The sequence below is a fragment of the Dama dama genome, chromosome 15 (assembly GCF_033118175.1).
Source record: "Dama dama isolate Ldn47 chromosome 15, ASM3311817v1, whole genome shotgun sequence".
NCBI lineage: Eukaryota > Metazoa > Chordata > Mammalia > Artiodactyla > Cervidae > Dama > Dama dama.
In genome coordinates this window covers 29,197,923-29,224,886 of record NC_083695.1, presented here as the reverse complement: position 1 = coordinate 29,224,886, position 26,964 = coordinate 29,197,923, and the positions used below count along the sequence as shown (strand labels likewise).

The 26,964-nt window shown below is 50.1% G+C and overlaps 1 protein-coding gene across 3 annotated transcripts in view; it reads right to left on the bottom strand.

Annotated features, from left to right (window-relative positions):
* COL13A1 (collagen type XIII alpha 1 chain) overlaps window positions 1-5,469 on the bottom strand; it is a 150,495-nt gene extending 145,026 nt beyond the window's left edge. For all 3 annotated transcript variants that reach the window (XM_061161702.1, XM_061161703.1, XM_061161704.1), the window contains exon 1: window positions 4,635-5,469. In XM_061161702.1, the coding sequence (XP_061017685.1) occupies window positions 4,635-4,928 (294 nt within the window). In that variant the 5' untranslated portion in view covers window positions 4,929-5,469. The remainder of the gene's footprint in view (window positions 1-4,634) is intronic.
* Between the last annotated feature and the right edge of the window lie 21,495 nt (window positions 5,470-26,964).

The following is a 26,964-nucleotide window of genomic DNA, read 5'->3' as shown; positions in this document are numbered from 1 at the left end:
AGCGCTGGCTGCATCTGAGGACACCTGGATCTAAGGTCTGTCCATTAACTGAGGTCCAGGCACCTGGGATGCTCACAGGACACTACACAGGTCTTGCCACACACATTCTCTGTTTAAGAGCCTGCTCCTGCCCCATCTCAGTGCTTCATTCCCAAAGGACCCCATCCAGAGCCCCAATCTCTCAGCCACTGCTTTGATCTCTCCTCCAAATGTCCCTGGAAAGAGTTCAGTAAGGGGCTCCTGTACACACTCTATAAATGTGAGGCTTTCCTCTTGTAAGGGTTGTTATTATTATTTTTAGGGATGAAAGAGTCTGCCTGGGGTTCCTTGACATTTTAACCTGGAAATTTCAACCACTTCCTCTCCCAGGGGATTCTTGGAGTGGAAAATGCCATCAATACCCAAAGGACTGAATCAGAGACAGTGGGATGGAGGTACAGTGATATCAGTCTTCTTATCTGTAAAATGGGGGTAATGAGCATGTCAATCCTTAGGGAAGTCATGAGGATTGAAAGAGATAATGTGCATGGCACTGGCCATTGTACATACCCTACAAACACAAGGCCCTCCTATCAGAGTTGTTGTTACTCTTATGGTTGGGGAAGGGGAATCAGCCTGGCCTCCCTCAGCAATCACCTTGAAGGTGGCTGACACCCCCTTGCTCCCCCTCAGCCTGTAAAATGGATTTGGCAAGTTTGAATTCCACCCTCTTCTCTGTCATCGCACACTGTCTGCCCAGCCCTAGGTGACATCTGATTTCCTCCATTTGGGACATTCCATTTTTTTTTTTCTCACAGCAAGCAAATCAACTAACGGGCAGCTGGAGCGCTCATTAAGGGTCCCAGACCGGGAGAGAGGCGCTGATGGGGGAAGAGCTGGAGCTGCGGTCTGGAAGCCACACTCCCAACTCCCCTGAGCGGGCGCCCGCCCCCACACTCCTCTCCTGGCCGCGACCCACCCCCCTCCCAGTAGCTCAGATCGCAGCCTCTGCTCACATCTGCCCTTGCCTCCCCTCACTCCAGGCTTCTCTCCTGTGGAGTCGCCTCAGCCTGGCCTTCCCTCTTCCTCCTGTCTCCCAGACGCGCCTCCACCCCCAGCATGCTAATTTCCCCACTGGGATGGGTGGTGAGCATGTGCCCCTGGACCTCTGCCTCCCGGCCATTGCCCAGGCTGTGTGCTTCCCCATGGCCCTTCCTCCATCCTCCAGGGAGTGACCCAGTCTCACGGCTCTAGAATGGATTGCCTTTGTCTGCCCCGCGCTCCAGGGAGCTCTCCAGAAGCACTTGTGACCTGATGTGGTGATACCTTTTAGTGCAATGTTCCATCTGCCATCTCCTGAGAGCCCCACAGCAGCCCCAAGAGGAAGGCAGGGCCAGGGCTTCACAGAGAAGGGATATGAGGTGAGGGCGTGTGTCGTGGCTTGCCTGAGGCCACATGACTGGCAAGGCCCAGCTGGAATCCTGGCACACGGGGTGCCTTTGGGCCCTCGTGGGCAGGAGTCCTCTGCATACCCATTTCACAGACTCATTCCACAGCAAAACCATCCCCCTGTCCTCACCTGGGAGTTTCCACTGGACCCAGTTCTCACCTTTCTCCTCACTCTGCTCTTTGTTCTGACCTGGGAGAACAGACCACGGAGAGGAAAGGGTGGAGGAGAGGAAAGCGTGGAGTTGCTCCTGAACACCTTTGCTGCCCAGACGCTGCCTGCTTCGGGCACAGCATCATCCCACGGATCTTTATGCGGTAACGCCCATGTTCTAAGGCTGCACTGTCCTGCCTTCTGGCCATTCAGGTATCTATTGAGCAGTTATATGAAAGGTGGCTTACTGTGACTGGGGAACTACATTTTAGAGTTTTAATTAACTTAAGTCTAATGAGTCACATGTGACTAGTGCTTACTATACGGGACAGTGCAGCCTTGAGAGAGTCCCTTCCAGAGCCACTGGCCTGCAGGCCCCTCCAGGAGAGGGCTCCTGAGGTCATCGCCATATAGACCAGGTCACCTGCCCCCTCCCCCACAGGACCGCTCCCTCCCTCTGTCCCAACGCCCTCTGCCACTGACCTCAGGTCCCACCACTGACGCTGCCATTTCCATTCATTCCTCTCTGTCTCCACAAGTGCCCCGGGCCAGGTCACTGTCCTCTTTGGTCCATACTAACCTCCTATTTGGCGTCCCTGCTCTACCTGGCTCTTCATCTCATTCTGTGTACATCACTGCCTTCCTCAAGATCCCTCCATGGCTCCCCATTGCTCTTACAAAGATCAAAGTGTCCCTAAGGCCCCTCTTGACCTCGGCTACCTGTCTCTCTCTCTGGTTTTCAGCTTCCAGAAGCTGTTCCTTTTGCCCCATCCTCATCCCCATTTGCCTGGAAACCTCCTAGTCACCCTGTAAGTCTTCACTTGAAAAATCACTTTCCCAGGGAGCCACTGCCATCAGGAGCCCTAGACCTTCTCTGCTTCCATTCTCATATAATTTTCCACATGATGTGGTCACTGTCCACTCCCTTCTCTGTGTCCTATTTGCCTGTAAGCTTGAGAGGGCAGAAATGTGCCCCCTGCCCCACAACGCTTGACTCACAGCTGGCTCTCAGGTTCACTTTCGGAATAAGTGCATGAGGGTGGACAATGGAAGGTGGCAGACAGCCTGGGGAGAGCACTGGGGCAGAGTCCCTGGAAGCTTCCTCTAGTTTAGGATCTTGCCACGTGACCCTGGGAAATCTACTGCCCCACTCTGAGCCTTGGTTCCCCCATCTGTAACATGGGGGTTTGACAGCCAGTAGGAGTTTAGACAGGAAGGCTCAGCCTGGCAGATAATAACACTGTCAGCCCCAAGGTCCTGAGAGCTTGAGACTTGGCCTAGCTAAGTCTTAAGCAGAGGAAGCCAGGATTGAGGAAAGGGCAGGGGCACGCCCTGGCCAGCAGGAGGGGCCAGGAAGGGGAGACGATGGAGAGAGGAACTGAGCAGCACACTCAGGGTCAGATGTTTGTCCCTCAGCAGCCAGGACCCCGGGGATACCTGAGGCAGCCTTCACGTCCCAACACCCTCCCTACCATGCAGCAGTTCCCTCTGCACTGCCAACCAGCCACCACAGGCCGTCTGCCGGCACTGCAGAGTCCACCAGCTTCCCCCCAGAGTCCCAGAGGACCGTGGGTGGCTTGATGGAGTCCTCTGGCTTCCCTGGGGCCCGGCAGGGCGTGGGAATGAGCTGACGGCAGCAGTCACGGGTGCACCTCTGGCATCAGTAAACGTGCTCTGCTCTGGCCCTCTGACCTCACTCTCCGTGATTGCCCCGGACGGCTGGTTCGGCAAGTGCCAGCCTTTGCCTGGTAGAGGCACTGAGAAGAGCCTGGCTGTAGGGTACTGGGGCATCGGCCAGTATGGCCGTGGCACCGCTGCAGTTAGAGCTGGGCTCTCCCGTTTACCGTCAGCACTACCACTGTGATGGCAGAGTGGGGCTCAGACGGGTTAGGGTGTGTGCCTCAGGTGGCACAGCTTCTAAGTAGCAGAGTGGGGATGAAAGCCAGGCCTGCTGGGCTCGACCTCCTGCTCTTCATTGTTTCACACACCACCTCCTACTAAGGAAGAGATGCACCCCCAGTTCTTCCCCTCGGAAACTGTCTATGGTCAGCCTGTTCCAGGAGTTGTTCCCAGACGGCTGTGGCCTTTATCTGTGGATCCTCCCCTCATACAAGGCCCTGGGTCCCCTGAGCTGTCCACATCCTCAGAAGTCACCTGGCCTCATGGTCTCCTGGCCAGTCGCTAGTCGGGTGGCACCCCTGAGACTGTGTGTCCCTACTTTCTGTGGACTGTGGGTCTCTTCATGACTCTCGGGATTGTCCTGGCTAAGAGACACTAGGGGCTTCTACCACACTGAGGTTCAAGGATATTTTGGGAATGGGAGAAAGCTCGGCATCCTTTTCCCGGAAAGACACACAGACACAAAATGTTGGGGACCATTCCAGGGGACCAGGGACAACAAATACAGCTTCAGAACAAGACCGTAAGGGCTTATTTGTGCCCAAGGACAGCAGAACCGAAACAACCAACACCTGGGCCCTAGCGGTCTGGGCAGAGACCAGCCCACCACCTCCTGCAAGGACTGCTCCCTGTCCCCCTCAGCCCCTGGGATAACTCACTCCTCTCTCTTCCCAACAGAATATGGCAATAAAAGGCAGCACTGATTGTCGAGGGATGGATGGGGAGGGCTGCGGGGGCCCAGCAAGCCTCGGCCCGGGGCCACCGGGCTCAAGTCCCGCCGCGTGGGCGCTGGGCGGCTCTCACACCGCCCTGGCGAGGAGCCGGGAGGGAGAAATGGACCTGGCCGCCTTTGCGCGCCTCCGCGCCTAGCCTTCCTCCACCTGCCCCGCGCGCTCAGGGCGCTCCCGGCGCGGAACGTGGAGGACGCCTGCTCTAGGCGGGAGCGGAGGGGTCCGACGCTAGCCGCCCAGGTCCTCCTGCCCACTGGTAGGGCAGCGTCCGTCCCTGGCCCCATCCCTCCCGCAAACAACTGGGGCGAGGCCAGGGCGCACCGTGCGGCGGAGAGAGCCCACGGGCACTGGCTGGTCCAAAGTTGGAGGCTGCGCGAGGGGGCGCCGCGGGGAGGGAATAAAAGGCAGCAACAAAGAGCACAGACCTCATCCAGCAGTTGGTTGACTCGTCCCAAAATAGCCGGCTCCATTTGCTGCTCCCCACGCTCCGCTTCCAGGCGCAGCACCCGGGCCTGCAGCTCGACCGTCCGAAAGTGGGCGAGCAGGCTGAGCGCTAGCGAGCAGAGAGCCAGCGCCAGCAGCCCGCACGACCCAGGGCTCGGCAGCCGAGCGCAGCGCTCCGCCGGCGCCACCGCCAGCGCCACTGTCCCGGGCGCGCCCAGCTCCCCAGGGCCGCGGGCACCGGCGGCTGTCGCTTTGCCGGAGCGCTCCGGTACCATCCCCTCGCGTCTTGAGAACCAATAAATAAATAAATAGAATAAATAAAGGCGAGAGCCGCTGCCCCAAAGCGCGATCTCAAGCTCCGGGGCAGTGGGGGAAAAGGCTTGTGTCGCTGGATAAACGTCCCTTTCCTTTGCTCTCGGCAAAGAGGATGGAAAAAATAGCAGCTGGGGGTGGGGTGGGGGGCCGGGGGGAGCAAAAAAAAAAAAAAAATACAACCAGCAGTAATCGGGGGGTACACCCAGGTGAAAAAAAAATGTTGCTTCGAAGAACGTTCCAAGTCCAGGAAAGTTAGGGAAATCTGGCCGGCTCTCCTTTCTGCCCCGTCTTTCCCTTCAAGTATCTGCAGTCCGGAGTTGATTCAGCACTGTCTGTCCTTCTTGGTGTTTCCCGTCGCCCGGGCGAGCCAGTTTCAGTCCCGGGGCGAAGGGGTGCACATGGAGGGCCCCATGGGCAGAGGTGGGTCGTGGCCGCTGCCGAGGAGCGCTGGGGCCGATTCCGGCGCCTCTGTAACTTGACACACGAGCTGCGGCTGCACGGATCGGATGAGCAATCCGTGCTACTTCCCAAACTAATCTCTCCCGCCCCACTCCCTTCTCCTCCTCCCCTCTCCTCCTCCACCTCCTGCGGGGCCGACCGCTTGGATTTGTTTATTTATGCAAACTCGCCCGGGGTGGGGGGCGTGGTGTGCAGGACCCGCTGCCCCAACCCACCGGCCACGGGAGCCCCTCTCCGGCGCTCCCGGTCCCCTTTGAAGTGACACTTGGAATTATTTATAGGCAGGAAAGGGGTGTGGAGTGGAGCTGGGGCTTGCTTCTCCTCCTTTCTCCCAATCCACACGGAGGGTCCTCTTTGCCTTCCTGCTAAGTCAAGGGTCCAGGCATCACTCTGCTTTCTGACAAGTCAGCACAGCCAGTCTTTGTGATCCTCCAAGGAACCCAGTTGAGTTACTGTCAGGGATCTAGATGGATGTCTATCTCCTGAGCGGGACTGTCTGATTCCCTTCAGCTGCTGCTGAGCACCCCCTGTCATGTCTCATCCCCTCTCTTCCTCCCCAGACTCCCTCAGCACCTCCAGCTGCCCCACAGCCTTTGGTGGGGCTCACTTCACCAATCACAGCTTTACTCTGGGGTGAAAGGTCAACCCTCTGGGGTGGGGGGTGGGGCAGCAGAACTGGTGCCCTTGTCTCTCTTTCAGGACCAGGTACAGGTGAATGCAAACTGAGCAGACGGTTATTTCAGGGTATCCAATAGACCAGTCAATCGTCCCACCTGCTGGTCCTGACCCCTCCTCTTCTTGTCTGCTGTGGGTCTGAGACTCATTCCAGCCCTCCGCTGTCAGACCAGCCTGCCCCAACCATTGCAGCCATTAAAGGTGAGCCATTCTCTCCTTGGCTCCCTTCCGCTATCATTTCCTGTGGTCCAGTAGAGAAAGCTGCCTGAAGGCCATTTTGTAGTTTCCTTTCTTCTCTTGTCACCTCTCCCATTTTAAGTAACATTTGTATCCCAAAGAGACTTTATCTCCTTGCACCTCTTGACATTCCTGCGAATGAGGAGGTGGCGGGATTGAGTTTATGGAGAAAGCTTACTTCCCAGGAACATCGAGAAGGGATGGGGGGATAAAAGACTGGTTCCTGAAATGTAAAACAGAAGTGGGTAGTGGGTATGGTGACAGGAGCATTTCTGTGATTCAATTTTAGAATAACAGGGTTGCCAACTGTACATTTTATATATTGACCTGATCAATACTAACATATAATCCAGTATCATGGCACACCTCAAAGTGTGGCAGGTGTATTTAATAGAGCAACACAGTAATAAAGTACTTACATCATAAATAATAAATATTATAACATTGCCTGCCAGGTCAGTTAGCCACTAGGGAGGACTACAGAGATAGAAAGTGATGCCGCAGATAGAAAGTGATGCTGAAGAAAGGGCTGGTGGCCAGGAGCTCTGGGTCCGTCCCAGCTCTAGCATTTCCTTAATATGGGATATGGGGTAAGTGTGCCTGTTTCCTTACCCCATGATGGATGTCTCAATTGGGCTGTTCAGAATAAACCCCGAGAGAACACAGTAGTGTTAGTGACCACCAGGGGGCGCTAGAGAATTTCTGCACTAAGAGGTACATGCCAGGGGAAATGGCAACCCACTCCAGTGTTCTTGCCTGGAGAATCCCAGGGACGGGGGAGCCTGGTAGGCTGCCGCCTATGGCGTCGCACAGAGTCGGACACGACTGAAGCGACTTAGCAGCAGCAGCAGCAGCCAGGGATGTAGATTTGGTTCCCCTTCCACATCCCCAGCCTCCCAACCCCCTGCAAGGGTAAGGAACATGGAGGAAGGGAACTAGGAGAGTAGTTTCTTCCCTTTCTAGCTGATGTTTTCCCTTTCAAGACTTTAAGGGCCCTCAGGAATGCCAAGGCAATGAAATCTAAAAGATTTGGGGGCTGGGGCAGCCTCTGTGATTGGGAACTGAAGGGGGAGGGTGCAGCAGTCCTAGCCTGACCCCTGCATTCAGAAATGACCTGTGTGAACCCTGAGGCATCCAGGGGGACTCTGGTGTCAGGGAAACTTGGGAATTCTCTGTCAACATTGGATCAATGTTCTGTCAATGTTGGAGTTAATCAACCTCTCTAGAAAACAGGATTTCTTGTTTGGAGCAAGAAGATAGACTTTCAGTGCTAGTGCAAAGAGTTTGAATTTAATCTGTGGTCATGATTACACTCTGAGATAAAAACAGATACTGTGGGTACCAGAATGGAGAGCTAAGAAAAAATGTCCCTGTGCATACAAGCTTCACTGTTCCTAAAGTATCTTCTGTGTTTTTCTGCTTCTACATATTAGCTCTTGCAGTTCTCTCTGGCAGGAGGTCCATCCTTCACCCGTTTTCTGTACCTTAAAACCCTGCCAGTGATGCCAAGCTGAGTCTCTGTGGCTCTGGCAGGGTTGACCCCATTCCTGTCTCTAGGGTTTGTGAGCTAATCTAACCAATTAGCATCTCCATCTCCCTTGGCTACAGTGGTTGGGCCTGAGATGGGCTTGTGGCCAAGTTCAGACTAAGGAGAATCAGGCTGGAATGATTGGGAAAGGAATGCTATTTCTTTGTGAAGGGCTTTCTGAAAGAGTATCAGCTACCACAGGGGGCTGACCAACCTAGACAGCAACCTAGACAGCATATTAAAAAGCAGAGACATTACTTTACCAAGAAAGGTCCATCTGGTCAAAGATATGGTTTTTCCAGTAGTCATGTATGGATGTGAAAATTGGACCATAAAGAAAGATGAGCACTGAAGAATTGATGCTTCTGGACTATGGTGTTGGAGAAGAACCTTGAGAGTCCTTTGGACTGCAAGCAGATCAAACCAGTCCATCCTAAAGGAAATCAGCCCTGAATATTCATTGGAAGAACTGATGCTGAAGCTGAAACTCCAATACTTTGGCCACTTGATGTGGAGAACTGACTCATTGGAAAAGATCCTGATGCTGGGAAAGATTGAAGGCAGGATGAGAAGGTGATGACAGAGGATGAGATGGTTGGATGGCATCACCGACTTGATGGACATGTGTTTGAGCAAGCTCTGGGAGTTGGTGATGGACAGGGAAGCCTGGTGTGCTGCAGTCCATGGGGTCGCAAAGAGCCGGACATGACTGAGCAACTGAACTGAACTGAACCACAGGGGATATCTTGCCTCTGTTACTTAAAAATCTTGCCTGAGAATGAAACCAACACAGGAGGCAAGCAGAGGTGAAAAGAGTCTGATTCCTGAAGGCGTTATTTAAACTCTGTGATCAAACTGTGCTTAAGCTCAACCGTGCCTGCACTCTTCAGTTACAGGACTCATTTTTGTTCAAACCTGTTTGAGCTGGGTTTCTTCTCTTGCAAGTAAAAGAACCTAGAGCCACAGAGAGGGGTTCACTCCATTTTACCGAGTCAGAATCTCCTTGTGGTGGGAGTAGGGGCACAGGTAAGGTTCCCATCCAGTTTATAGAAGCTCCCCAAGGGATGGGGATATATATTCAAAGTGACTGCACTACCCACAGGGCAGTTGGGGGAACTTGTCCTCCGAAGCTTGTTTCTGTCTCTGGTGATGACTTTCCTATGAAATCCCACAGCCCACACCCCCCAGCATCTCTCACCCATGCCCAGCTGCTTTGGCAGCTCCATTTGGCACTCCCCCACCACCTCACCTCACAGCCAGCTCCCCTAGCACTACCTGGCTTTCATTCCCTTGGTGGAGGGCACAGGCATTGTCCTGCAGCTCAGGCTGATGTGTGTCTCCTTCCTCTCCCTTGCCCCCTGCATCCAGCTGGGATCAGGTCCTGTAGATTGCACCTGCTTAGTTTCTTTCCGATCTGTTCTTCCTTCTGGATTTTTTGCTCCACTACCTAGTCCTTTAAACAGGTCCAACTATCCCACACAGTAGCCCCAACTGGGAAACCTCACCCAAGGAAGCCAGGTCTGGGGGCCTACCAGAATCTCCTCCAGGCATCACAGACTCTTACTTATTTCTCTGCCATGCTTTATGGTCACTGGCATCACAGTCCTGTTTCTCAGCTCCGCTTCCAACTCCTGCATGTAGTGAGCAACGAGACAGAAGGAATCTGGGCCCCTTGTGACTCTGTGGAGTTGAGATGTCAGAGAAGCCTAGACTCTCACATGAGTGAAGTGACTTACCTCATTTGAGCCACTGGCCTGTCTTGTGTAGCTTAAACTATGTCCTAACTGTGACCCGTGTCCGTCTGTTCCCTCCCCCAGGCTGTGAGTTTCTAGAAAGCGGATGACTGTATTCATCTCTGTATGCTCTGCCCTAAGCAGTGTAGATGCCCAAGAAATGGTGTCTGAATGAATGAATGGGTGAATGGAAGAATGGATGGATGGATGGATGGATTCTACTTCTGGCTCTCTCCCAGCTATATTAACCTGTACGTCTTCCTCTTATGTAAGATTTAGAAATTGATGGGCAGAGAAGGGAAGGGAAAACTGGGATGTATAAGGGCCTTCCTAACTCAAACATTCATCCATTCAGTAAAAATGTATGGGGCACTTTCTAGTGCCAGGCCCTGCTGGTGTTGAGGACACAGTGGTGAGCACAGCAGACCAGTGATGGAGGCCAAGAGGGATACGTACTACCAAGCAGGACAGAGAGGATGCTTGGGGGATGAGACCTGAAGGATGAACATAGTCAGATAAAGGGGTGTAGGGAGGGCGTGCCAAACAGACGGAGCTGCCTGTGCAAAAGCCTGGAGTGGAAAAAGAGCATGGTGGAGAAATTGGGGAATCGGGGCAGTTGTCAGTGGTTCACTGGGGCTGAAATGTGGAGTGTAAAGGGGAAGAGTAGGGGTTTCTGCTGAAGAGATGTGCAGGGGCTGAGCAGGATAGTCCCCTGAAGGCAAAGGGGAGCCAGGGTGTACCTGGGTGTACCTGGGGAGAAAGGGCTGTACCCCTGTGCAGGGTGTTGGGAGGTACTGACCTGCACCAGATAGTGACCCCAAAGAGAATGAACCAAGGCCAGGCCCAGAGTAGACTAAGGTGAGAAATGCAGGCATTCTCTTGGGCTCAAGTCCTCAATCTTGACCTTCTACAGGCTCTGAGATTAAATTAGCTTGCCCCAGGTTAGAGGACAGTAGCATCCCATGTCTCTGGGGAGAGTGTTTTGGGATTCAGTCTGAAGCCCTTGCTTGGAGCTACAGATCGAACATTTGGAAATGCGTTTTCCTGAGTCCCCACTTCCTTCCCACGCAACCACGCCAATCAGCTCCCTGGCTGTGACTCTGCAGAGCTGGGGATGGGGGTCGAGGAGCAGGGGCTGCAGATGTGCGGAGGAGGGCCAGTCTGCCCAGGAGGCCCTGGGAGCCTTGTTAACTGGGGCCAAAACAAACTCTCTCATTAAGAAGAGAGCAGAGCCAAGTGTGGAGGCTACACTGATGAAAACGCTGGGGGACCCTGTTCATCAGGCTGCAGGTTCTTAGAGGAGTTCAGATACTTACAGTTTCAGGCCATGAGTGATTGTGTGCATGTGTGTGTGGGTGTGGCCCCCACCGCTGCAGCTCCCTCAACCTAGGGTCTCACTGTGTGTATCTACTCTTGTGTTTTGGTACATAGATCATGCACCTTTCTGCACACACGTATAAACATGGGCATGCAGAGGAGTGCAAATGTGGATGAATGGAGCTGCCCACAGTACAGCTGGGCTGTCTCTAAGGCACCACCCGTGAGTGTGTTGATGAGGATATGCACTCATACTTCTGCCAAGAATGGATGTATGCTAAATTTCCCATAAGCAATCTGCTTTGATCAAGATGTGTATATGAGATCAGGTGCAGGCTTCTAAAAGTGTGTCTAGGAGTCATAGGGCAGTAACCAGGGGTAGAATTTCAGGCATCTGTAACAGTATCACAGATGGACCCAACTCTTAGTTTCTTAACAGAATGATTTATTATTTCTCATAATACTGTGAGTTGACAGGGCTCAGTGGAATGGTTCTTCTGTTCCAAGTAAGATGGCTGAGGTCACACGTGAGGCTGCACTGGGGAAACTTGGCTGGGGGCTCAGCTGAGATCAGAACATTCAAGATGGCCTCTTGTTCCCCTATCCTCCACCTAGAGTGGCCTCTCAACATCCCATGATATATCTTGAGTTTTTTTCAGCATGGTGGCCGGCTTTCAAAGGGAAATTCCAAGATACAAGTCCTGGTGGCAAGTGCTTATGACACCTCCCCTTGTGTGACAGTTGCTAATGTCTTACTGGCCAAAACAAGTCACATGGGGAAGCCCAGATTTTTGTGGGGGAGGGAGCTACCTATGAACCTGGTTCCAGATGGAACCCACAGATGTAGCTATCTACCCCAGCCTGAGAAGAATGCCTGGTACGGTAGGCTAGTGGACCTGTTCATAGGATCACTTGACTCTAAAAAGTCAGATTTGGGGAATATTGTGGTTAGCAAGGGCCATGACCAACTGTCCACTCTACTGTGTAGATCCTTCCCAGCTTTCTCCTGATGACCTCTTGCAGGAACATCTGGAGACTCCAAACAGCCCACATCCCTCTGGTCTCAGGAGGATCGAGAATAATTCAGCAGAACTCTACCTGGCCTCATTTCAAGGTCAGGCATGGACTGCTCTGGGACTCATTTCCTGTCACTTGGAGGCTGTTCTGAGTGATGTTAAGTGCTGGCTCCACTGTTAACTGGCTGTGTGATCTTGGGCAAATTGTGTAGCCTCTCTGCACCTGCTTTTAAAATCTGAACTATGGGGAGAACAATTCCTATCTCCTGTTGTGAGGATTGGATGAGATGGTACATGTTGAGTGCCGTGTCAGGACTCAACACAGCCCATCGATGCCATGAGAATAGCTACAGAGAGTGGGGACATATGACAAAGATCAAACAAGAGCTCACACCTCCTCCCAAGCCCTGGGTTCCTGCAGCTGAGAGGAGGGATGGTGTAGGTCATTGATTCATCAGTAGTCCACATCTACTATTGAGCTCCTGGTAAAAACAGGACCCTGGGTCAGGTGCTCACAGAGCATGCAGTCCTGTGGGGCCTTTGTAGGCAGCTACATACATAGGAAAGAGAACAGCAGTGCCCAGCAGAATGAACTGAAGACCAAACAAACAGGAAGATGCGTAATGACTCAGGACTTGGAGAAGGAAAGAAAGGTGGGGAGTTAGAGTTGGGTGAGGGTGCAGGAAGCCTTCCTGGAAGAGGTGAGTACTGAACAGGTACCTCACAGATGGTAAGATCCAGACGGAGGAGAGGGCTGGGATAACAGAGCACACGTTCCAAACTTTTGTGGTAAGCCCTTGCCAGGGATACATCATGTGACCACCGGACCCCCAACAACCCTAATCATCTGTCCCTTCCATTCCTTTCTTCTCAGGTGGCATGGTCTGGTCATGTTTGCACACACACCAACATTCCCATTCCCACATCACTGGAAGACATGACTAATCAACTACAGAACACCACTCCTAACACACACACACACACACACACACACACACACACACACACACACACAATCACTCTGCTTATGCTTCTCAAAGCAGAAAGCTATTATCAGTCTAATGAGGTTAATGCATGGGGGGAGGGGCGGGTGGTGAAACCAATTTGCTGACTCAGGTTTGAGCTGAAACAAAGCACAATCTTTGAAATCCAGAAATGCTGTGTCCTGGCTTCTCCATCTGCAAACTGTACGCCTTTCAGTAAGTATCTTCACTGCTCTGGATCTCAGCCTTCTGCCTGGGGTAAGAGAATATTAATTCCTACTCAGAGGAGCACCGAGAGACTCAAATGAGATCACGTGTGCAAAACTCTAATAAAGTACAAAATCCAAAAGAGATGATGGTGAATGATCACACTGCAGCCAGACGTCAGAAGGCTTGAGCAAATGCATCCATTAGGGCCCTATTTGCTGCTTTTTGGAGGAAGAACAATCAGTTGAGGGGTGAGAGTGAGATGCAGCCCCTCTGAGCTGTCAGCCCGTGGAAACAGGGCTTGGAATCGGCCTCAGCATGGGGATGGTGGAAGGGCGCCCCAAGCATATGCTCGGAGAAGAAGCCTGGGACTTGAGCTCTCCCTGATGGGGTGGGGGGTGGGGAAGCTGTCAGAAAGGCAGGCAACTGTGGGTTAAGAGACAGATGTTTTTGGTTGATGACAGACGGGTAATGAAGAGCACAGTTAGTTTACTGAAGCAGATCCCTGTTTACCAGCATCTGGGAACTGCGAGTTAGGGTGTTGTGTCTCTGCGTCTCTCATGTCCCCAGCTCGCTGCCCACCCCCACTGCTGTGGAACTCTTTGCCTTGACCACGGAGCTCTGTCTCTGAGCCTCATCTTAGGAGCGGCTCTCCTGGTTGGAAGTGGAGAGTATCGCCATCCCTAGACCAGAAGAACCTTCATAACTCCCCCAAGGCTCCACTGAGCACAGAGAGGTCAAATGTGGTTCAAGGTCACACAGCAGACAGTGGTGGTGCTGGATCTGGGCCAGATCTCTTCCCTGCCAGGTATAGCACAGCCCCCAGGTTCAAGTTTGGCCCAGAGTCTGGACCGCAGTCAATGGCCGGTAAATCCAGAGGAGGTTTTGCCCTCCCCACAGAGCTTCACTCCCTCTTGTTCCTTGTCCAGCAATAGCTGCGAAAGCAGAACCACCTGGAACATTTGTTCCTGTAAACTTCCTTACAAAGATCTTCTTTTTCTTTCTCCTATTCCTTAAGCCTGTTGCTTTGTTAAGGTCATTTCTAAACATTGAGGGGAAATGCCCTGTTTGTCTTTCCTATATGTCCCACCAGAAAATGAGGGCTCTTGCTTTCCTTGAGTGATCCGTTCCCGACACTAGCTCGCCGCTGACAGTCGGGTCTGCTGTAGATATATTAACTTGAGTCTTCCTTTGGCTTTATATGGCTCGGGGACAACATCTGGAAACAGATGTTTGCTTGGAGATGGAGCAGGAGCAGGAGGCCTGGATCCAAAAGCAAGCCCCATCCCCCAAAACAAGGGGGGCAGACGTGCTGAGAACTCCTGCAAGCACAGTTTCTGACTGGGGTGGGAATTTTGTGCATTTGAAGGGATGGTGCCCTCTCTGGGTTAGACACACGCTCCTGCTATGCTGGGCCTGCCCAGGGATTAGCGCCAGTGCTGTGGAGGTGCTGGACTTTGTCCCCACAACTCTCCTCTTTGCTCCATCCCATGGCCAAGGACTGGGAGTCCAGCTCCTAGTTGAACATGTCAACTTTCTTGTTTTCCAGAGATGGAAAATTCCTGAAGGGCTGGAGACTTCATCAAATCCAAATTTGTTGAGATTCCAAATTCAGGAATTTGAAGTTTAGGACTTGCACATTATAATTCTCAGGACAAGGGTGATTTGGTAGGAATGGTAGTGATGGTGGTGGTGGAGGTTGTGGTAGAGACGACAGGGGTGCTGGTGGCAGGTGGGGCAGGTGAATGTGGATGCAGACTAAGTTATCCACCTGCTCACCACATTTCTCCCAGTTGCCATACCTGTGTTTGGCATGTGACCAATCTGGGCTAATCATAAAAACACACAGTTCTAGCCATTGTAATTGGCCCAAAAGGTAACCAAACTGAACCAATCAGAGACCTTCCATGGGAATTTTCAATCTGAGCTTAAGCAATGAAAATTATTTTGCTTCAGGGTCACTGAGAATCCAGTATGCAAATCCCTGGGTCACATGGACAGAGGTCTGTCTCCAGAAGAAAATTAAATGAATAGCAGGAAGAAGTGGAGATAAGAGATGGAGCACCCTTCGGTGTTTGAGTCCCTTGGGAATAGTCACACATAAGAAGGCTTTGTTCAAAAAAAAAGAAAGAAAGAAGGCTTTGCTCTTTCCAGTTAAGTTAGCTGACTTGAGTTTCTGCTACGAAAGGGTTCTGACTGCCCCTGAGCAGAAGGTGATCATGGAAGGGTAAAGATGATCACGTGAGAAGAAGCCTGGCAGTGATGAGATGAAAATGAAGATTGTAAAGACAGCAGCAGTGATGGAGGTGGTTAAGGTGATGCAATGGTGCTGTGAAAAATGGAGGTGGTGGTGATGATGGTTCAGATTTGATGGTGACTCAAATGGGAACAACACAGGTGATAATGGCAGTATCCATCATGGTGCTGCTGCTGAAGATGCTGTGCTGAATGCTAAGTCACTCAAGATGCTAAGGTGTTAGCAACCTAATCTGGGTACATACCTTAGAGGCACAGACCCAAAAGACTCAAGAAAGGATTAGGGTGGGAGGAAGAACAAATTCTTCCAGAATGTCAGATGGTTTTTCTTAGCTAAATAAATCTTAGTTGAACCTGAATAGAAGAGTCCCAGATAGTACCATGTTGGACTTCAGAAGTGCATTAGAACCTCCTGGAACAGAAATCCCAGGGTCTCCAACCCCATCTGGTCCTTTGGAGAATTCCAAGTGTCTCCAGAGTTCAGGCAAGATGAACTTGAGGTGGGACAACGAACAGAAAAGGACTTTATCTCCTGTCTTATATGTGACTATTTATTCATTGCGATCTACTTGGTGAAAGTGAGTTACTTTTGGAGAATAATAGCAGCTAATTTTTGTTAAGCACTGACTGTGTGTCAGAGACCATTTAAAGTGTTTTCCATACATCATCTCATGTGATGAAATCACTGCAACCATAGGCATTTCTGTGCTGTGCTGTTCTTAGTCATTCAGTCGTGTCTAACTCTTTGTGACCTCATGGACTGTAGCCCACCAGGCTTCTCTGTCCATGAGGATTCTCCAGGCAAGAATACTGGAGTGGGTTGCATGCCCTCCTCCAGGCAATCTTTCCAACCCAGGGATTGAACCCATGTCTCCCACATTGCAGGCGGATTCTCTGCCATCTGAGCCATCAGGAAAGCCCAAGAATACTGAAGTGGGTAGCAGCCCATCCCTTCTCCGGGGGATCTTCCTGACCCAGGAATTGAACTGGGGTCTCTTGCATTGTAGGAGTATTCTTTACCAGCTGAGCTACAAGGGAAGCCCAGGTATTTCTATTCTCCATTAAACAAAGGAGAAAACTCAGAGAGAAAATGTTATATGACTGACCCAAAGTTGCACCGTTACAAAGGCAGGGTGGAGGAATTATCTGGCAGTCAAGTAGTTAAGACTGCCTGCACTCACTGCCAAGGGCTTGAGTTCAATTCCTGGCTGAGGAACCAAAATCCCATAAGCCTCAAGTGCAGCCAAAAAACCTCCCACGATAGTCAGGGTGGGAAGCCAGGCAGCCTGGCACCAGGTCCCACCCTCTGACTTATCATACCACAATGGGAAGTGTAATCAGGGTGAACTCCATCCTCAGCGATGCTTCTGATCCCGTCCCTTCCCTGAAGTCCTCCTCTTCCATCCCCTTCTACCCATGAAAGCGTTTTCCAGAAGGAGAGCCTGGGGCCAGCTGGAGAGGCAGTGAACTTCTGTGGGTCCCATGGAAGAAGCCACCTGTTTTAGGGAGCTGCTTTGTCCTGCCACCCCCCATTGGGGGAGGAGCCCTGATTGAGGTGAACTGGCTTATTTGGAAGTGCCTGCCTCTTCCTTGGGGTTCAACTCCTTTTCCCCAACAGAGAGCCCTTGCCTGTAGTAGTGAGCATGCAGCCCTCTGCTTTTGTTCAGAGTAGTGTTCAGAGTAGCGTTGGGGTCAGACAACCCTGTGTGTGATTCTTACTTCACCACTCTGGGCTGGTTACTACTTCTCTGAGACTAGATTTTTCTCCCATGTAAAGTACAGGTAATAATTCCTATTTCCCAGTGTTATGGGTAGTGAATTACTCAAGGTATGAAGCACATAGCCCAGTGCCTGGCATACAGTAAGCGTTCAATGAATGTCAGCCAGTTTTCATGACGCTATCGCTATTATAATCCCTGAACTTCAATCTTTTGTCATTCTCTTTCTTGTCTATGAGCAAGATTCCTGCTCTGCTGACAAAACCAAAGAGGCCTAGGAGGGAGGAACCCAGGGTCTAAAGAAGCTCAGACCCACTTTTAATACAGGAGGGTCAGCATTGGCCCCTGAGCCGCCTCCTTCCCACAGAAGTTATAGATCCCAGTGGCTGGATTTCTAAAAATAAGCACGTGCCATTTCCATAATGGAAATTTTTCCTTAAAAAAAAAGAAAGTAAAACATTCTCCTGTCGTCTCCCTGGGCCAAAGAGAACTAAGAAAGATAAACGAAGCCTTTTACAGAACCAGAAGTTTTCAGCTCCGGGCTCCACCCTGATGTGGGGGCTTTCGTTTTGTTGGAGGCTCCCAAGGCTTCAGGAGCATCCATTCCAGTGCCCCTGTGAGCCTAAGGGGGATGGGGGATGGGGGTGTTCAACAAAGGGAATGTGGGCTTTGGGAAGGGTGTCCCACCACTCCTGTTTTTTTTTTTTTTTTTTCCCCTCGGTGGTGCCCCCTGCAGGCTGCCAGCACCACTGCACCTGCTAACCAGTATCTATAGTAGGCTGCACGTTGGTAGGGCTTCCCAAATGGTTCAGTGCGGGCAGGAGACATGGGATTGACCCCTGGGTTGGGAACATCCCCTGGAGAAGGAAAGGGCAATAGAGTCAGACTCAGAATCTGAAGAAGCACGTTGGTGACCCCATACTGAGGATGTGCCAGGTAAAAATACTGGCCCAAGGCCACTCAGAAAGTAAACGGCAGAGCCAGGATTAGAGGGAAGTCTTCTGTTTCCTGGCCTAGGGACTTCCTTCCATACCAGCCATTCTGCCCCATCCAGGCATGTGCTCCAGAATCTCTGACATGAATTCGTTGGTCTGGGACACAGTGAGGAAGGCTGTGAATCTGAAGTCAGAAGCCATGAGTGCTATCTACCTGCTCTTTGCCCAATAAGTCACTACACAGCTCCAAGGCTCCCTTGCCTGTTCTGCAGAAAGGAGGTCTGAGGCTACCACATGGGGTCTTGGAGGGCACGAACTACCTAGTACATAGAAAGGACTCAAAGCCTATTTCTAAACTCAAATCACAAGAAACCATCACTGCTTCCCTAACAAGAAAATTCATTCTTCGTTTAAATAAAACCCAAACAGTTGTCTGTGCTTTTCACCTCCACTTCCTTTTCAGCACTATTAACATATACTCAGGAAAAGAAGTAATTGGGATCAGGCTTCTAATATCCTGTCATGTAGAGAGCTACCTATCTCCATTAGTATCATTTGTTGGGTGGGATCCCCAAGAAGACAGGCTTTGAGAAAGAGATTTGCAAGCAGGGGGTATACCAGAGACCCAGGGCAGAGGGACAGAGGCAGCAGTTTAAGTGCTGTAGTAAGAGGTCTCTGTCAACTCCATGGAGAGCTGGGAGTGGGAATGCCCTGCAGAGCTGCCCTGGATTGAGGGGGGATTAGTCTCTCCCTCCACTCCTGCTCTAGTCCTGGGATTTGCACTATCCCAGGACTGTACCCCAGGGAGGGAGAGTGATTTGGGGTGGGACTCTTCCCTTTAGCCATGTGTGAGCCATCATCAGCAACACTGCTGTGACTGGGGAACCCGGACCTCTGTCCTGGAGGGGATCAGGGTGGTGCGTCCCAGCATTCACTACACAAGGTTAGAAGCTGTATAGTAGAAGGCAGACTCTTGATGAAAAGACCTAAGTCCCTCTCTGGACTCTTAACTTAGCACACACCTGACTCCTTGCCATCATCCACGTGGCCACCAAGACAGGGAAATTCAAGACGGGCACTTCAGTGGTTGCATCTAAGCTCCTCTCTTCCCTCTCCACCCTGCTCTGACTCCAGAGCTCCATCCACAGGGTGCCTGGGGGTGCGGGCACACAGCTGCGCAGTGATGGAATTCTAGCCCTCTTGCCAGGCCACAGAACTCTGAAATAGCCCTGTATGTTGAGCATCCTCCCAGATACCCAGGAGCACTGGATCTCTGAAGGGAAGTCTGCCAGGCACCCTGAGGGGAGCTGCCCTCCACCTTTTCTCGTGACACTCAGGGTAGACGCGCCTGTATACAGCCACTTCCACAGACTGCCCAGACCTGGACGCAGCTCAAAAATGTTTAGAATGTTCTGGATGGCAAGTCATAGAAAGTCTGATTTAAACTGGCTGGAATAATAAAGTAAAGATATTAACTCACATGAGTGAAAAATCCATAGGCAGGCCTGGCTTCAGGTGATGTTTGATATAGAGTTTCAGCGTCACTGAGACTCAGTTTTTTCTTCCTTCCTTCCCCCCTCCTTCCCTTATCTTCCTCTCTTTATTTCACTATCTATTCCTCCCTCCCTCCCTCCATCCTCCCCGCTTCAGCTTCTCTTCCCTGTGGCCCCAAGATGGCTGCCCACAGCTCACAGCTCTACATGCTTACTCATTCATATCCCGCGAAAGAGAAAGAGCATCTTATCTTAGCATTGCCAGCAAAAGTCCTGGTAATAAGATTCATTCTAATTGGACTGGCTCGGGTCACATGCTCACTGTGGACCAATCCTGGAGGGCAGGAGGAGGGAATGTGCTAACTGGTTTCACCCCTGATATGGAATAAGGGTAGGGTCCACACTCCTGAATATTATCTTCACACAGAAAACAGGGCTCCTGGGAGGTGCAACTGGAGCCTGAGATGTAACCAATAAATACCCACATGGTTCATGGTGCTGTGGACCCCACAATGCTTTTATCAGTAAAAACACATTTAAATATTTTATTAGCACAAAAAGTTTAGTGATTCCTCACACAGTAAAGAATCTGTCTGTAATACAGGAGCTGCAGGAAATGCAGGTTTGATCCCTGGGTTGGGAAGATCCCCAGGAGGAGGGCATGTCAACCCACTCCAGTATTCTTGCCTAGAGAATTCCATGGACTGAGGAGCCTGGTGGGCTACAGCCCATATCATCACAGAGTTGGACACAACAGAAGCGACTGAGCACACACATGTAGATGTAGGTATTCCTAGGACCCCAACTATGCATTCATGTAGCATGGATTATGGACTGCTAATAATGTGGTTCCCTCTTTAGTTGTGCAGTGGATATTTGCTTTTATTATAGCTTAGGACCATATTATTAGCAGCCCATAATCCATGCTACATGGATGCACCTTACCTTCCTCATGGAACTAGCACCCCAGATTTTCTTTGGGGAATAATTTGTCCTTATTACTCCCTGTCCATGTGATTTGAATGGGACCATGCAACCTAGGTTGACCTGATGGTACCATGTCACCCAGGATCAGCCAGTCAGGCGCAGTTCCACCCAGAGATAGACACATGCTTGGATCTGGGCCAATGACGGCCAGATCCAAGCACTTGTTTATCTTAATTAGAGAAGGAAAAAAAATCTCTTCTTTTTTTTTACTGAGCTTGAATCTGGGAGGGAAAAGCCTGGAGCTGCTGATGGCCATCTAACCACAAGTTGGAGCCCAATTATGATAACTACCAGAAAAGAATAGGATGGAGAAATGAATCAAGATTGCTTCTTAAGTGACAGTTTGAAACCCTGGAATATGCTGCACCTAAAGCCAGACCTATGCTGGATTTTTCAGTAAAATGTCCTAATAATTCTTTTTTGTTGTTGTTGTTCAAGCCCAGTGAGTTGGGTTTTCTGTCACTGGCACCCCAGTGTGTCCTAACTGAGAGAGTGCATGTTTAACTCAGCCCCATCCCCACTCACCCTGGGATAAAAGCACCTGATTCATCTTGGGCAGAATCCAGGCTTTCCATGAGGACACTGTTTCCCTGTTAGCTGCTTCTGCTTGGGGGTATCAAAACATGGAGCCTATTAAGAAGATAAAGCATTTGTCTATAATGGGTCAAAGCTACAGTGTCAGGCCATCATTAGTGAGATCATTACCAAGAAATGTTGGAGAAAGAGGTGCTCCAAAGGGAGAAGAGAAAGGCACCCCCACAGAGACATCATGGGGCTGAGGGGGTGGGGTGGGTATGGGTCACTCCCCAGGGAAATGAAGGCTGGCTGGTGGGAATGTTTCTGAGAGAATGCGCATGGCTTTGCTACAAATTCCTACTCAAGCCCTTCCTCAAATGGCTAAGTAATTTGAAGAGCTTTGCTGTGTATTTTTCATTCCACATACTATTTGCTCAGCCTGTCTGTCCCAGGCAGCTAAGTTTAACCCAAATGAGACGTTCTTGTGGAATTCAAATCAACAGAATCCCATAACTCGTGGGACCACGTGTTCACTGTCCTACTGTGTAGCTTTGATCATGTCCAGTTCAGTAGATATCACTGACTGTCTGCTCCGGCCAGGCGCAGGTTCAGCTGGGTGCTCAATAAGCACTGATGTGCATGAGATGCAACCCTGCTCTTCAGAGACTTCAGCTGGGGGAGGTAGGATGTGAGAAGGCAGGCTATTCTACAGGCTGAAGGAAATAAGGCAAATGAGAGGTGGAGTGGGAACTGTGTGTTTGGAGAATATGGGGGAGAAGAGGCATAAGCAGGTATGGCAGGACTCCCTGGGCCAGCCTTGGCACTTACCCCTCAGCAGAAGGAGAACCTGATTTTAGAGAGAGGGGGAGGCTTTCTGGGTCCAGGGAAGAGTAGGGCAGAGACGCAGAACTATAAAAGGCCACATCTTCATCTTTGCTGCCATCTTCCTTAATCTGTGTCTCTTCACCCAAAACTCAGTGGGGGTTATGAAAGCATCATATTATATTCAAGGGGTTAACCGTTAGGAACTGAGCCTTCATGGATGGTCACACTTCGACTTCACCCTTATTGAACGTCTTGCTTTTTTAGCCAGGGCTTTCCTTTCTTTGAACCAATCTGACAAGCCCAAGGCAAAGCCAAGAATTACATCTTGCAGCATTACAGTGGTTTCTAAACTACCTACTACTACTACATGAGAACCTACTGGCAAATATAGCTGCAAACTTCATCTGTCACAAATTGACTGCATTAGATCATGAGCTGCTGGTTGTTGCCATTTCCACATTGTAACGGTTTGGTGTTTTGAGTACAAAGGATTTGAGAAGAGTGGAGGAATGGGTCGGTTTTTAAAAGAGGTGATCATGGGTGGGGAATGGGAGCATGGGCTAAACAAAGAGATGGCCCAGGAAAGACAGGCATGGCTCAGAGGACTGGAGCAGATACATGAGCTCTGTCTGGGAGCATAGACACTAAATACTGGAATCACGGTAACTCTGTGGTTTGGAATCGTCATTCAACCTATCTGTGCTTCATTCAGGAGAGAGAAAAATATTGGAACCTCTTAGAGCAGATGACATGCTCCTGTGCGCAGGGGAGAGGAGCGCAAAGGAGAGTGGGGAGAGTGGAGCACATGAAGCAGTGAGTATGAATTCGAGGACCAGGTGTGACAGAGAAAGAACTGTCCCTAGTCTTTGCTTGTACGTAGTCGCTCAGTTGTGTTTGACTCTTTGCGACCCCGTGGATTGTAACCCACCAGGCTTCTCTGTCCATGGGGATTCTCCAGGGAAGAATACTTGAGTGGGTTGCCATGCTCTCCTCCAAGGGATCTTCCCAACCCAGGGATTGAACCCTGGACTCCCGCATTGCAGGTGGATTCTTTACCATCTGAGCCACCAGGGAAGCCCAAGAATACTGGAGTAAGTAGCCTATCCTTCTCCAGCGGATCTTTCCAACCTAGGAATCAAAGTGGGGTCTCCTGCATTGCAGGTGGATTCTTTACCAGCTGAGCTACTAGGGAAGCCCGTAGTCTTTACTACGGCATTTCTATTTCAAAGCCTTATTAAGCTACAGTAGTAGCTATGTCGGGACTTCCCTGGTGGCTCAGCAGTGAAGAACCTGCCTGCAAAGCAGGAGATGCAGGTTTGATTCCTGAGTCAGGCAGATCCCCTGGAGAAGGGAATGGCAACCCACTTCAGTATTCTTGCTTGGGAAAACCCTTGGACAGAGGAGCCTGGCAAGGCTGCAGTCCATGGGGTGGCAGAGTTGGACACAACTGAGCGACTGAGCACACACACACGGTAGCTGTGTCATCCCAGTCAAGTTGGAGTCCTCACCTTTCTAATTTCCTGGAAGTCTAAGTGGTATCCAGGCATCCAGGGCTTCACTGTCATTTGTGAAGCCCATCACTATGCCTGTCCTTGCTCATTGGTCCCTGCAAGTTGCCATGGAGATGGCCTTTGTCCCCTCCCAAGACCACTGCCAGTCTCTCTCATCTAGGTCCCTGCCACTCTTGGGTCATTCCGGTTCTGTGGGGCCATCCTGGTGTGCAGAAATTTCTGCAGATCTGAGGAGTGGAATCATGGCTTGAGTTTTCTTCCACATTATGCCGGTGTGAGCCCTTTCTGTGGTCTTATGGGCCAAGCATCTGCAACTCGAAACAGGAGACTCCTTCCCCTGCCTCCTGAGGCTGCAGTCCTCCCATGAGACAAGAGCGCAGGACAGAAGTTGGATGGGGACGAGAGGAGAGGAGCCAAGTGTGGAAGGGGGAAATACCAGAGAAATGAAACATTACTTAATATTTCAAAACACTAACCTGAGGTGTTGCCAAGGCTCCCCTGAAACTCAGAGAGATTTAAGTGATCTATAAATATAAAGCCATACCAGCCATAGATCCAAAAGGAAAATCTGGAACCTCTTTCTGCAGGCCAAATGAAGGATTCAATCATGCTTAGCCACGGTGAGAAAGCCGTAAGACCACCATCCTGGGAGAGCAAGCACTGAAGAAGTTTCCATCACCCACAAGCACTGGGTGGTTGTGAGTTGCCTGACATTCATCTAAGCACTTTGGGCACTCAGAAGAAAGCTGCAGGGCCAGGTCATAGCTGAATCTTGAGAACGGTTGTTTTTGTTGAAGGAAATCTGGAGGAGAGGGTGGCTCTGAGGAGAGGGTCAGAAAACCCTGCCATATAAGGGAGGGTGAAGAAACAGCGGAGATTTATTCTAGAGGAGAAATATCACTGAAGGCTGTCAAGTGGGAGACAGGCTTGATTTGGGACTTCCTATAGGACCTGAGGGACACTGGGAGTCAGACTTCAGCCCTGCTGAAGGACAAGACCTAAGGATTCATCTGAAAATGGAAAGACTCTCCCTAGAGGTAGTGAGTTCCCTGTCGGTGGGATGATCAAGCAGAAGGTGGACAAATGCTTGATGATAAGACAGACCTTTGTGTGGAACGTTCAATGAGACCTTGGAGGTTCCTGCCCCACTGAGATGTCATGATTTTGCACACTCACTGAGTGGAAGTATTTCCTACCCTCACACATTTCAACCCTGTTAATCCACACCTTGTGGTAACTAAGACAGGTGTTGTCTGAAGACATCACCAACTATGAAAAATGAGTTTGCTGAGAGATAGAAAGAGAAATTAGATTACAAGGGAAGGGCTTGCCCTGCCTATGAGAACAGACTGTTTCCGAGGCTTTCTTCATATGTAAGCAATCATCATGGTAATTGACATCATTGTTCACTCTCTGCTCACTGTGACCTTGCCTCCTACTCTTCCTGAGAAAATTGAGGCCATCAGGTACGAGTTCTCAATTCCCAGGCATCCGCGCCCTCAGGTCTTGCCCTAGCCAGACATCCTGCCTTCCTCACTGCAGCCTCAGAGGATGAGGTGTCTCTCTGTTCAAAGTCAAGCATCCCACCTGTGTCTTTGACCTCTTAATTCTCCTGCCTCCTCCGAGAGGCTACCCCATCCATCATCCTTCCCTCTCCTGGATCTTCACCTCTTTCAGTCCACTGGCTGTTTCTTCTAGCGTAAAAATCTTCTCAGGCCCTTTACATCCCCCGAAACAAAATTCTCCACGTCCTCTTCTGACTTCTGCCCACATCTCCCTTCTCTCCTTTTCATCCAACCTTCTCAAAACAGTAGGCCACATCGTCTGTTTTCCAATAGCTCACCACCTATTTAAACTTCAGTCCACTGCAAACTGGTTAACTGAAGCTGCTCTTAATTGCTCTTAATGTTCTTAACGACTGACAACTTCAGTGGACATTTAATTCTTAGCTACTGGTTCTCACTGTTGGAAAACCATTAAACATTTCTCTTCTGGAACTCTCTCCCTTGGCCTTTGTGATATTGCCCCATCTCTCTTGATGTCTTCTTCTCTGACTCCTTAAAGGGCTTTGTGGTGGCCAGATTCCCACCTCCTGGAGTTTATGTTGCATAATCATTTCCCACACTGTACTAGGGTTGGACAGTGTGGCTAATACAGTATGGCCAAAGTGATGGAATATCACTTCTGAGATTAGGTTATCAGACAGTGTGGCTTCTGTATTGGTCTTCCTCTCTTTCTCTTGGATCACTTACTTTGGGAGAAACTGTTTAAAGTTCACGTCTGCTAATTCCATCACATCTATTATGTCTCAGTTTCTATTGATTGATTTTTTCCTCTTAATTATGAGTGTCATTACTTTGCTTCTCATATCCAGCAATTTTTGACTGAAAGACAGTCATTTTGAATATTATCTTATTGAGCTCTGAATTTTGTTATCATTCTTTTTTTGTTTGCTTTGTTATCATTCTTTAAAGAGTGTCAACTTTTGTCCTGGCAAATTACTTGGAGATCAGCTAGATCATCTCAAGCCTTGTCTTTATGCTTTATTATGATGAGTCTATAATAGCTTTCACCCCAGGGCTAGCTAAACTAGTTGAGCAAGTAGTTGGTAGACTAGTTAATAGACTAGCTTAGCTCTACTCCTAAGGTGTGGCCTTTCTGAAGTTTCCACTAAGTATGCTGGGAGCTCAGTGAGGTCTCTCCACCTTGGTTGTCCTGAACCTGAACATTTCCCAACTGTTTGAGCTCAGAGTCATTCAGTTTACAACTCCCAGTAGTTATTCTTTCTCCACTACTTGTTCTTTGGCCAACCTCATGGAGCCCACTATACACATGCACAGTTTACTATTTAGCCAAAAGAGCTCACAAGGACTTCTATGTGATTTTCTGAAGCTCTTTTTCTGCATAACTCCCTCTTCTCCAGTATCATTCTTTGCCAATTCCAGCTGCCTCAGTTCTCTGAATTCTGATCTCTGTCTCCTCAAAACAGTGAGACTTCTGTGGGGCTTGGGTCCCCCTTTCCCAGGCTATGGTCTGGTAAATGCGTCTAGGCAAAAAGTCAGGTTGATCATAGAATTCATCTCATTTGTTTTCCTTCTCTCGGGGAACGCAATCTTGTTCTGCTGGTTATCCAATGTCTGAAAACAGATGTTTCATATAATTTCCCCACTTTTCTCTTTGTTTATGGCAGGTGGGGGTTTGTTCAATATCTGTTACTCCACCATAGCCCAAAGCAGAAATCCATATAGGGTAAGTTTTCATCAGCCTTTCTCACTCAAAGTATTTTTCTATTTAACCTTTTACTATTTAGGGTTAAGAAGCAGTTGTCTCTTCCAGCCCCACAAGTACTCATGAGTAGACATCTAATTCCTTCTTATTCCTGCTCATCAACCAGCCAGTTCTTCCCTGGGCCTATCCCTTTCCTGTCTCTTTCCAAACACAGCAAAAGGCAGGTGTCACATTTGTTCATCAAGTGTTTTCTACCCTCTTTCCCTTGGGTTCCAAGTCCTTTGGGAACCTCATCCATCTTCACGTTACTGTGGGACACACGGTTATGTATGGACAAAGTTGGCAGAGCTAAAATATCAAAGTTCTGGATCC